The sequence below is a fragment of the Ictalurus punctatus genome, chromosome 16 (genome assembly GCF_001660625.3).
Source record: "Ictalurus punctatus breed USDA103 chromosome 16, Coco_2.0, whole genome shotgun sequence".
NCBI lineage: Eukaryota > Metazoa > Chordata > Actinopteri > Siluriformes > Ictaluridae > Ictalurus > Ictalurus punctatus.
The window spans coordinates 7,169,182-7,182,302 of NC_030431.2; the positions used below are offsets into that span (position 1 = coordinate 7,169,182).

General features: G+C 37.9%; 1 protein-coding gene across 3 annotated transcripts in view; it reads right to left on the reverse strand.

The window, feature by feature from the left end:
* Positions 1-6,209, reverse strand: part of erap1a (endoplasmic reticulum aminopeptidase 1a) — a 14,643-nt gene extending 8,434 nt beyond the window's left edge. Inside the window, exons 1-11 of one of the 3 annotated variants that reach the window (XR_001815033.3) lie at positions 5,998-6,208; positions 5,319-5,849; positions 4,241-4,379; positions 3,952-4,086; positions 3,736-3,856; positions 2,825-2,979; positions 1,540-1,653; positions 1,105-1,236; positions 891-1,022; positions 413-496; positions 77-234 (exon numbers count right to left, since the gene is read on the reverse strand). Coding sequence is in view for 2 of the 3 variants with exons in the window: in XM_017489163.3 (XP_017344652.1) it covers positions 77-234; positions 413-496; positions 891-1,022; positions 1,105-1,236; positions 1,540-1,653; positions 2,825-2,979; positions 3,736-3,856; positions 3,952-4,086; positions 4,241-4,379; positions 5,319-5,785 (1,637 nt within the window). In the remaining variant the exon portion in view is untranslated. Of the gene's footprint in view, positions 1-76; positions 235-412; positions 497-890; positions 1,023-1,104; positions 1,237-1,539; positions 1,654-2,824; positions 2,980-3,735; positions 3,857-3,951; positions 4,087-4,240; positions 4,380-5,318; positions 5,850-5,997 lie in introns of all 3 variants that reach the window. The other 2 variants (XM_017489163.3, XM_053686609.1) reach the window with 2 other exon arrangements.
* Between the last annotated feature and the right edge of the window lie 6,912 nt (positions 6,210-13,121).

A 13,121-nucleotide genomic window follows, 5' to 3' on the forward strand; every position in this document is an offset into this window, starting at 1 on the left:
CAGAATAAATTCAGTTACAGTATGACACAGAATTATTATAGTTACTAGTAAAAAAGAAACAGGAAATAAATATTACCTTGAATTCTTTGATGTATCTGCCCCTTTAAGGTACCTTTCCTGTTTTAGTTTGACCTCTCGACCGTTGACATTCACAATGATAATGGGAAAACCCTCCTGCAGTGTCCAGGTGTCCATGATAACCTTCACATTCAGGTCATCCTCCATATACCATTTCTGTTCATACAGTTAGAATTCCATAGTAAGAACCAGAGGTTTATAATTCATAAAATACCCTACATATTTAATAGTTAAGATAATAAGGCTCTGGCAGCCAGAAAAATGCAACTCCTGTAGTTATATATGCCCAGAGGACATATATAAGATGTTTAAGAGCATTTTCACATTAACATACAGAAGCAGAAGGTCTGGACTTGCTATCAGTGCAGAATCCATTTGTATTCAGTGTCCCAAAGTCAAAATCATCTGAGTCACAGATCTGAAAAAGCCAAAACATGTTACTCAAATATAAACAGCAATAAAAGAGAATTGATGAAGCCTCTCTCTGTATGTGCCTACTTGCAACTTTGCATTGAATTCTATTAAATTTAGTTGAGTGCTGTATGGCTGCAGAAGTTCTGCAAAGCGCGACTATTTGCAAATGAGTGTATTTAGGGATAGAGATGGGGGCTTTATGAAGGAAAGACTTTTAAATTAGCTTAACCGTATCAATGTTAATGTCATAGAAACAACCAACAGGGGCAAGCAGAGGTTACATGGCAGAATATGTTGACAAAATAAGCAAAATGGCAATGAGTGCAATGAGTACAGAACAAATCAGTGAAATCATCTGTTATTTTGCCTAAATGTTTTGCAATAATCAATGAACTTACGTTTGTCAAACTGTACCAGAGATCAGCATTAACAGTATTCTGGTAGCTGTGTTTCTTCAGATAACGTATAATCCCAAGATTAAACACTTCTGGGGTCAGAAAATCTCTCAGCATATTCAAAACACAGGCCCCCTGACAGCATATGCAACAATGATTAAAGTAATATTGGAAGATAAAAGTTTATAAAAGAATGTTATGTTAGCTGCTTCTGTACCTTCTGATAGGATACATCATCAAACATTTCATGGATCTCTGCAGGATTTTCCACAGAGGTTGAGATGGGGTGCGAGGAGCTTAAAGAATCCACACTCATTGCAGTGAAACACTTCTCTAAGAAGTAGTCATTCTACAATCAATGAAACAATGACACATTAATACAGCGTTTTTCATTCATTCATTTTCAGTAACTTCTTTATCTTGGTCAGGATTGTGGTGGCTATGCAGCTTCATAATCTTGAAGACGTTTTCACATTTTGCCACTAGGGTTCATCAGTTTGGATGAAGAATGGATGAAGAACTGATAAAGTCATATGCATGACTGGTGAACTGTCTTCAAGATCATAAGAGGTGTCCAGATGCCAAGTATTACTATTATGTGACATTCAGTTACTTGATTGTTAATGTACAGACGAAAATCACTCAGCCTCACCACTTGCAACTCAGGATAGGTGATGTTGGTGGATACAAATTCCATGAACTTGGCAAAGCCCTCATTTAACCACAGGTCATTCCACCACTGCATTGTCACCAAGTTACCAAACCACTGAGGAGAAGCAGTGTTAATAAGTAGGAGTCCACAGTACAGTTAATGTTAACCAATATAACAGTGCATTTTAAATTAAAATATAGTGTGATAAATGCCATGGCTCTCCCTGCCATCTTGGCCATATGTTTTTCTTCTGCCCTGATCTCCATGGTTTTTGGTCTGGTTTTTTTTACCATCATGTCCACTATTTTCAGGGTAGATTTAAAACCTTGCCCATTGATTGCTGTATTTGGGGTTCCTGATGACTCAGTTCCATTGAGCTCCATACAAAAGGATGTTATTGTTTTGACATCCCTTATAGCAAGACGTTCCCTACTGTTGCATTGGAAGTCTGCTAAATACCCATCTATCTCCCAGTGGCTAAAGGACGTGATGTTTTTTTCTAAAACTCGAGAAAATAAGGTATACGATGAAGGGTTATACGGACAAGTTTTTTTTTTTTTTTTATAAATGGCATCCCTTTATCGTATACTTTATGGAGTTACAGACACTTCCCACTTAAATTTTTGTGCCTGTTGTTGGGTCTTACAATATCTATATAACCAGCGATAGTTATTGGGTAGCCATGATGAGCCGGGTGGGCGGGGGCGGGTACTTTTAATTTTGTTTTTCTTTGTTAGTATAAAAAGAAAAAAAAAAACTGTGAATGTTTACTGCTGTGTGTTGCTCAATTTGTTTTTTTTTTCTTCTCAATGGAATATTTGGGAAAGGGAGGGGAGGAGAGAAGAAAAAAGGTGATGTTCAGCAGACATGTTTGGTAGACGTGTTCAGCAGAAATGTTCAGCAGAAATGTTTAGTTCAGCAGAAATGTCCAGCAGAAATGTTCAGCAGAAATGTTTAGTTCAGCAGAAATGTTCAGCAGAAATGTTCAACAGAAATGTTCAGCAGAAATGTTTAGCAGAAATGTTTAGTTCAGCAGAAATGTTCAGCAGAAATGTTCAACAGAAATGTTCAACAGAAATGTCCAGCAGAAATGTTCAGCAGAAATGTTATGTAGAAATGTTTAGTTCAGCAGAAATGTTCAACAGAAATGTTCAGCAGAAATGTTTAGTTCAGCAGAAATGTTTAGTTCAGCAGAAATGTTCAGCAGAAATGTACAGCAGAAATGTTCAATAAAAATGAAACTGGAAAAATTAAATTAAAATATAGAAACATTCAAATCCACAACCTGATGGGCAAGCTCATGGGCAATAACCTTTGTGATGCCCAGTTTGTCAGAGGTAGAAGACCTTTCAGGGTCAAAGAGGAGCCCGGATTCTCTATATGTGGTCAAGCCCCAGTTCTCCATAGCACCGGACTGAAAGTCTGGAATTGCCGCAAGATCTGGGAATAATAGTGCAATGATCTAGTTGATAAGAAATAATATGATTCATCACCAAACCAGATGTTTCATAGTACAAACATCCAGTGCAGCTGTGTATAAAATATTTTTTAAACTTGTGAGGGAAATTACTCATTTTTACTTTGTAATAAGTTTGTTCTTGTTCTATTTCATTCTCATGTGAGGAAAATGCCTAAGAAGGCCATGTCGTGTCACTGAGATCAGTACAGAATGTTTATCTGCTTACAGAGACACAAACATGTTCTTCTGTTCAAGGTTCGTCTAAACATCTTCCAAGATCCTAAAACAAATCCTGTTCGAACTGCCTCAAACTGCTTCTTATCGGTACACAGATGTGTGTCATGCTCCTTGTTTCATATATACAGTACAGCAGTGGTTTAGTACAAGGGCTTCAGAGTGCTCTCATTATTCTATCCTGCTTTATTCTATCCTGTATTAACCATGTCTCTGTAATAAACCTTTTTCCCTTCAGAAGACGAATCTGCGAGTGTTGTCTAATTTCCATGACAAATTTTAAAAACAACAACAAAATTTATTTTGGTCTTGGAGGAATAGAGTACAGCACAATTAGCTGATTTCCCCTTTTCAGATATATTTGACTCAACCAAAAATGTAATTACCAGGTTTAGTAAGTTTTCGACCACAGAAATCACCAAACTGGCTTTCACAACCTAAGATAATCTCCGCTATAATGTAGTGAAATACAGCACCCTACCTGATACAAAATAAACATTTACCTTGTTTGGGAAGTGGATATGGGATGGCAAAGTAATCATCATAAAAGTCAAGAAGTGTTACTGCTGTGTTGAGGGCATATTCTGCTTGATTAATCTTCTCTGGAACAGTGTATACAGATATCTGCAAAAGAAACATGTCATGTTAGGAAAAAGAGCAAAATATTCACACTGAAATAGCATAACTGGAAGGCAATAAAAGAAGAAAGTATCACAGACCTGAACACCATGCTGACTTCTCTTACTGATGGAGACAAAGTCACAAACAATGAAGGCCACTAGATAAGTACTCATCTTCACACTCACATCATAGTGATCCTCCAGCAAATCTGCTGTGAGCGCCACTGTTTTCAACTTAAAAGAAAGAAATTTTCTTTGAAGCATCATACACATAACAACAACAAAAATGACAAATTTATGTCTCAAATTTATTTGAGTTAATTAGTATAACCTCTGATCTGTGATGGTGACAATTCTTTAGTGAATAACAAATAGCAGCACCCTGTACCTTAGGCATGTTAGAAATGGAAATGTGCCTTGGTTCCCGGCGTATGCGGATAGAAAAGTTGGCTTTGAAGGCTGGTTCATCAAAGCAGGGGAAAGCAGCACGAGCATGTGTAGGCTCAAACTGGGTAGATGCCAAAGCCCTGACATAGACACAAATCACAAGTCCCCCAAAAAGATTAACTGCTGGTTTATCTCAGCAAATCAAGTTTTAAGCTAAATTCAACACAACATCTTAATATATACTCTGATAAAAGTTGTATTTCAGCTTCAAATTCTTCACTCAAGTTAAAGTAGAAAAGTGTAAACTGTTAAATTTACGTACAACATGGAAATAAAAATACAAAAAAAAGATTCACAAATTAAAAAGACGTTTGCCTCAACTTGCACGCTGATTACTGATGGTAAATTAATGCCCGTTTCACCAAGAAACCAAGGCACTATGGTGGTGGAGGGAGTGGGAGGGGGGTACTTTAGCTAATAACAGCTTTACTCCTAATCTCTCACATGTTAGCTAGCATGATAACTCTGAGGATGCAAACTAGTTGAATGCTAATAGTTATCTGTCACAATGAAAGCTGCCATAATAAGCGGTTTGTTACAGATAGATGGAGTAATGGATATTAGGTCATTTTCTTCCTGTCATGTCTGTTAAAGATTCGATTTTTTACAAATTTAAGACTGGTGTGCTGTCCGGGTGTGCCTAGGATAGCCTCCGGATCCACTGGAACCCTGGATCTGGAGCCTATCCCAAAAACACTGGACACAAGGTGGGGACACACCCAGAATGGGACACCAATCCTTCACAGAACACCATGAACACACATATTTACACACTCATGCAAACCTACAGCAATTTAGTGTAGTCAAACCACCTACTGGCATGTTTTTCGGAGGTGGGAGGAAGAACGTCCACAGAAGCTTCACACAAACAGTAACCTGATCTCAGGATCGAACCTGAAGGACCCTGGAGCCACTGTGACACCACTAACATTAATCTGATTCAAAAGCCACACAATATAGAATCCATAGATAAAATAAACATTCATGAAACCTTATTAAAATACAAGATGTATTCCTACCTAATTTCACCATGCCGTGTGGTATATGAGCCTTTATAAAAGCCATGAAAACTGTTGGACAGGTTAGCTGAGAAATCTAATTGGATAACATGTACTCCTTTCAGAAACATAAAGTTCTGAGAAGACAATGAAATCTGTTCAAATGGCTCAGACTCATGGACATGAAGAACATGACCATCGCCAGACTGCAAAACAACTGCTTTGGAGATGTGAAGATTCTTGCTGTGAAGAAGAATGTGCTCGGTGTCCTGCTGTACTTCCAACTTAATCTGTACTCTTCCAGTAAAATTGAGGAAAGTCAGGTTTGGATGTATTAGTAAATCGTAGTGAACCGGCTTTACTGTGTCTGGTAATCTCAGTTTCCATGGGAACGAGGAATCAGCTGTAACAAAGGTCTTGTTTTTGTCCTTGGAATTAATAGGAGGGACGAGAGAAATGAAAATGATAAGAACGATGAACTGCAGCATATTTTTGTTGCTGAAGAAATATGTTTCTCAAGCGACAGGAAGAACATCAGCTTTGTGCGGAGATCTGTTGGAAAGGGCAAAAACACAAATGAACAAAGTTAAAATGAACTAGAATTATATGTATACCCACGCTTAAACGATGACCAAACTTGAATGAAGTGTAAAGAAGATTTACGAATGAAGCTTGTTTTCCGAAAAGAGACAAAACACACCTGAATGTTGATGTCCTTGACAGCCATGCCGTGTAAAACGAAAGTGAAAGTAACTGATTTCCACCAAAAACACGTACTGCTGGAGTAAACACGGAAGAGTAGTTTGTGCGTTTATACTTCTACCTTCACGTTTCGCCACATTACGTTACACGTCATTTGTCGAAGAGGAACTCAGTGTTGACAGTCACGTGTTTATCAGACGAACTGGAAATAAAACACCACCACTACAGTGGTGGCAAAACACTACTAAGGTGCAAAACAGCGCCCTCTGCTGTTTATAGAAAGAAAGAGCACATACATACACAAGCTCTGTGTGTATGTGTCCTGTCGCAGAATGCGGTGAAAACTCCCACACGACGTTAATAGTGTGATTAAGGTGTTTACATGTCTGTAATGCACTTCGATAATGCGAAAATAGTAATAGGAATACTCCAATAGGAATATAGTAATATAGGAATATAGTAAAATAGGAATACTTCATGTGTCCATCCATCCATCTACGGATGCATGGATGGATACTCCAGGTGTCTTACTTCGATTTGTGTTTACTTTGAGTATGAATTTAGTCGGATTAAGGTAATCAATAATCACTGTTTACATGGTAGTTTCTTAATCAGAGTATTGTCTCAATCGAGTTGTTATTGGATAATTGTTATCCATGTAAATGTACTGACATACATCTTTAAGTCCTTCAAATTGTTCAATTATTCAAAGTCATATTATTCAATAATTAGGAATTATTCAATAGTCAAATATTGAATATTTAATCAATAATAAATTGGAAAGGGTATGTAGTTTAAAAAAAAAAAAAGTTAGAAGAGAAGCTGTAGCCAAATGCTATGCTATGTTGATGTTGAGTTTTATTAAGTCCATAGTGCAAACAAACCATGAATGCAAAACAAAAATCAAAGTAAAAAAAACCTAACAATGCAGGGAAACCAATAATTAAAAAGAAGGAAACAAACAGAGGCTATAAGGCAGTTAAACAAACAACAGGCGTGACTTGTCGCTAGAATAACACGTTCTAATGCAAGTCCAGACGATTTAAAAGAAAAATGGCGATTGTGTTCAAGTGTAGTGTAGTTTAGTGTAGTGTAATGTAGTGTAGTGTAGTGTAGGGTAGTGTAGTGTAATGTAGTGTAGTGTAGTCTAGTGTAATGTAGTGTAGTGTAGTGTAATGTAGTGTAGTGTAGTCTAGTGTAATGTAGTATAGTGTAATGTAATGTAATGTAGTCTAGTGTAATGCAGTGTAGTCTAGTGTAATGTAATGTAGTGTAGTCTAGTGTAATGTAGTGTAGTGTAGTGAAGTTTAGTATAATGTAATGCAATCTAGTGTAGTGTAATGTAGTGAAGTTTAGTGTAGTGTAGTATAAATGGTAAATGGTGCACTTATATAGCACTTTTATCCAAAGCGCTTTACACTGTGTCTCATTCACCCATTCACACACACTCACACACCATTGGTAGCAGAGCTGCCATGCAAGGCGTTAACTTGCCATCGGGAGCAACTTGGAGTTCAGTGTCTTGCCCAAGGACACTTCGGTATGTGGAGTCATGCGGGCATGTGGCATGAGAGGTTGTTGAAAAGTTTAATTTATCCTTCAGAAGGATCTTTAATTAAACTACACTAGTTTCCATCCTGAGGTAACGGTAAACTTAGCTTAGTTTGTAGCTAACGTAAGCTCACAGTTACAAACAGAGAGCTGACTACATTCAAACATGCTTAATTAACTTTTGGTTAATCAGCCATTTAAGAGTAAATCTATTAACCAGCTGAAACATATTACTTAGGGAGCACCGAAGAGACTGTCCCACTAGTAGAAATGTGCTGGGACAATCCACTGCGCAAGAGGAAGATTGCAGCATATCTAAATTCTCGCAAAGACGTGTTCTATATCCTCCTGTCCTTCCGAGTTTGGTCTTCTAAGGTAACCTGGCAAGACTAGTCTTCACAAGAACACAAGTCCATTATTTGCGATCTTAGTATCGAGAAATAACCAAAGTGTCCGCAGATCCACACATCGACCGGAAATAGTAGTCCATCCGGATACCTTTGGAATAAACATTTCAGCATACTACAATTTAGGACACACTAATTTTAATATCAGACACTATTTATGATGGATAATAGGTGAATTGGGACGCAGCACATGACTTCTTCAGAAATCAGAACTGAGCTATGTAACATTGAATAATGGATAATATTCAAAATGGTTATAAAACAGAAGTGAAGTGAATTAGAATTGACTAGAGCAGAGGTTCTTAACCTTTTGTAACTAAAGCTCCCCCAAGCCGCCCCTGTCATGTGCCCCCAAAATATTGGAGGAGACCAAGTATAATGATTGTCTATTCTACATAAAAACTCTCTCTCTCTCTCTCTCTCTCTCTCTCTCTCTCTCTCTCTCTCTCTCTCTCTATATATATATATATATATATATATATATATATATATATATATATATATATATATATATATATACACACCTAATCTGTTCACCTAAACCTATATATATATACACCTATAATCTGTTTTTTATAGATAGATAGATAGATAGATATTTTTTGCTTTTGTGTTTTTGTTCTTTTTAAAAAGAGCACTATAACTACTTTGAACAAGAGAACTAGGCTGTAAAATCGTGGACTATTTTACATGTAAAACATGTTGGATTCCATTCGTCTTGCGTTCTGAAAACGCATAAGAATGATGTAAATCGGGATGAAGGACGCGTCTCGTTATCCATGACATTGTTAAATCTCCGGCTCTCAGCCCCTCCCTGAACAGAGCAGACGCAGAGAAAAGTGTGATTGCAGCGGAAAGCAAGACCTCGGGCTTGCAGGACAGTACTTCCGACATTTGGAAAGTTGCTAAAGTTTGTCCATAAAGTTGCTGGATTTGTGGGTAGGCACTTTTTTCTTTTCTTTTTTTTCCTTCAAAAAAGTCGCTAAAGGGGTCTGAAAAGTCACTAAGTTGGCAACACTGGCCTGCACTGATAGCTAGATAAAAGGCAGCTAAATTTCGCCTCTCCTCAGCAAAAAGAAAATACAGAGGGAGAGGGAACGCGCGGTTTCTCGTTTATACACATTCTATTTGAAAAGCAATAAAATGCACAGAGTACCCAAATGATGCCCTGTCTGTGTTATTTTCTTGAAAACAATTTACGTCCCCCTTCCGATCTCTCTGAAACCCTCAATAACATAATGACTAGTTCCACAATCCATATTCGTCTATTAGCCTATAGGGTTTTCACAAATGGTCTGTTTCAGTGTTCCAAGTGGTCTCAGATCATTGAATAAGGATTTTTTGTGCATATGCGAACAACACAGATAAACTCAGACCCCTCTAAAATAATTCACTTACATGTCTGAGTTCATTTGCTGTGTTCATGTGGCTATGATGACAATAAAGATCTACTTTACTTGACCTGATAAGCATAAAAACACAGAGTAATCGATCTGAGACCACTTGGAAAGCTAAAATGGCTCAAGTCTAAAAAATAACATAAGGGGTTAAGCAAGCAATAAAGGCTTTTTTGAATTGGTACAATAAGGAATTTTTTTTTAAAATACAACAATATATTATTAGATATTGTCATTTGAGTTTGTCCTCAATTACGAACTGGAACTTAGTTTTGACTTGATTTTTACTGGACTTGGCATGCACTGACAGGTGTAAATAATTTTGTTTAGTACTATCCTACTACAACCTACCTTCAAAATTCCCTGAAAAAAAATCACTGCTGACTTAATTAATCGAGTAAAACATTCATTATTTAAAATGGTCTTGATAAGATGGCAGACTTAACTTGAGACCTGACACCTTCTGACTAGACACTTGACATGAAATTAAGTGATGACTGCAACATTAGCAAAATATCCTGTTCTTTTTAACAGGCGTTATTATTATTCCGAATATTTATTGACTAAAAAAAAATAACAGCTTTGTGTATCTAGAACAAAATCAACATGAGTAATTTTGGTAAACAGAGAGCAGGTTGCTATACATCAGTGGCACTAGCACAAATCCCAGTGAGGAAAGCCATAACAACCTCCATGCTGAGACCTTTCCAGGAAGTTTGCCAGCTTTACAGATGAGCTAACATCTTGTGGAGATGTGTAGTAAATCGATATCTGTCTCTTGCTGCTACCCTCAGTCACAGAGCCTATATTTATAGAAACACTGTAACATAAAGTAATGGTGTAATGTGTGGAAAATTTTCTGAGCTAAAACTTCTTCAGAGGAGTACAAGGATGGCAATTGCTGCCTGAGGACCTTCCGTTTATTGCTTTAATGTCTCTCCAAAGGCTTGTATTACATGCATTCACACAATGCAAGACTGAAGACAAGCTGTAGTTACTGATTTAAAAGAGAAAGTGCTACATAGCATCTGTGCCTGGAAATTTGGCCCAAGTCTCAAACTATGTATAAATTAAAATATTGTGATATAATAATATATTTGGCTTATTTATTAATTAATTATAGTAATTCTTGATTGTGGTTGGTCACAGGCTTTTTTAGTGCTTTGTAACATTCAATAAGTTGTTTTTTCTTTGCTATTGGAGCAGGGCAAGCTTTATTTTTTTTTTTGCCTTATTAATATAAAGAGAGAGAACAAAAAGAGACTGATAAGGGAGCACCCATTAGCTGTTATAATGTAAGTGATCTTGTTTTGCACATTTTGCACTACATTAAATTTAGCTAAAACTGATAAAAATGTATGTCATTTTTCAGTTAGTAAAAATTTTTATTATGGAATACATTCCATCCACCTTAAGGTCCGATGTTTTGTGAATGCTGAGATACTTGTCTGCTAAACACGGTTGTAAAGAGTGATTTTATGAGTTACTATATCCTTCCTGGCAGTTTGAACCAATTTAGCCATTTTCCTCTGACCTCTCTTATCAACAAGACGTTTCCACCCACAGAACTATCACTCATCGACCAAACTCTAGAGACCATTGTTTGTGAACATCACAGGAGATCAGCAGTTATGAAACACTCAAACCAGCCTATCTGGTATCAACATCCATTCCAGGATCAGTCACAGAGATCACACTTTTTCTTCATTCTTCATTCTGAGGTTTGATGTGAACATTACTGTAATTGAAGGGCACAAGGTGGCTTAGTGGTTAGCATGTTCACACCTCCAGGGCTGGGGGTTTGATTCCCACCGTGGGTTGGGGGTTCGATTCCCACAGTGGCCCTGTCTGTGCGGAGTTTGCGTGTTCTCCCCGTGCTGCGGGGGTTTCCTCCGGGTACTCTGGTTTCCTCCCCCAGTCCGAAGACATGCATGGTAGGTTGATTGGCATGTCCAAAGTGTCCATGGTGTGTAAATGTGCGTGTGATTGTGTGCCCTGCGATGGATTGGCACCCTGTCCAGGGTGTACCCCACCCTGTGCCCGATGCTCACTGGGATAGGCTCCAGGTTTCCCCGTGACCCTGTAAAGGATAAAGCGGTATAGAAGATGGATGGATGGATTACTGTAATTGAAGCTCTTAACCTGTATCTGTATGATTTTATGCATTGCGCTGCTGCCACATAATTGTCTGATTAGATAACTGCATGAATGTGCAGGAGCACAGGTGTTCCTAATGAAGTGGAAGATGAATGTAAGATATCCTGAGAAACTTTGACATAAAATATATATGTCAAAATAGGGGAATAATTATGTTATAACATTACAATAGCTCAAATTGTGGTTAACTAGCCTTAATAGAGAGCTTTGTAAATTCATTTGTAAATATGCACATAAGCATACCAGCAGCAGCATTAAGATGTCTGAAACAGCCTCCAGCACTCCATAATCATCTGCAGTTTTTCATGTTGACATGCGCAGAATGATGACGCATGCCTTGATGTTGCCATGCACATTCAACACACACACAGCAACATGGGCTAAATATAGCCTGGCAGCACAGCAGTGCACTGGGATCATGATTTCGTCCTGTAAATACAGGATCCCTTCATCATGAAACAACCCCCAACACACACATGCACATATGTAGCTTCATTCCCATTGAGACTTATGTGAAAGGGGATAAAATTCAGTGCTCCAAAACATTTATTAGGTTGAATGTTTTTTTTCTTCAAAAGAAAGAAATAGTAATGGCTCCATTTCCTCTGTTTCACTTCCATAATACAATTGTGAGATCCTAACTATAGGCAGCTACAAGTGATATGCTCTGTGTGTGTTCACCTGATCCACAAATGAAAGCAAGAAATGTCCTTGCTGGGTTTGAAGAAACGCACTAAAAAAATTCCATGCCCCTCTATTCTCTGCTAAACCAGATTATTCTCCAATGACATTTATCTCACAGCCAATAATTCCCTAGATACATGTGCAATTGTTGTAGCAGCCTTATTTTCTGTATCTCAGACAATGCAACACACTATGCTATGGCACTATGGTTTAATAAAAGCACCATCTTTCACTTAACTCAATGGCTTTAAACAAATCAACTTTGATTCTAATACTCTTTAGGGCCATGTGTGGGTTTGAGGATAATGCAATTAAAACACACATTAGAGACATGACATCAGCTCATATCCCACAGCACAGTGGTGCAGTGCATAAAGTTGCCATCTCACAGCTCCATAGTCCCAGTTCAACCCTGAGCTTGGGTTACTCTTTCTGAGGAGTTCAGCATGTTCTCTTCATGTCTGTGTGGGTTTCCTCCAGGTTCTCCAGTTTCCTCTCACATCCCAAAAATATGCTGGTAGTTGGACTAGCTATGATAAATTGCCCATATGTGTGAATGTGTGTGCATGGTTCCCTGCGATGGACTGATGTTCCATTCAGTGTGTGTCCCTGTCTTGCATCCAGTGTTCTTGGATTACGCTCCAGATCTATCTTGACTCTGGCCAAGGTAAAGTTATTAAACATGAATGAATGAATGATCTCAAGCTTCCATGGCATGCAGTGCACAGCTTGGAATGAAAGTTGGAGACAGTACTTTGGTGCATTGGCAGCTGGATGTAATTACGTACAATGTACATTATGTAAGTCAGTTAGGATGGAACAATTTGTTACTTTGATTTCCAGCCTTCACTAGGCTCCACAGTACAATTTTAATGCATCCTAATCAATATCCAAAACCACACGTGTAGCTACTGGCTTTCCTGGTA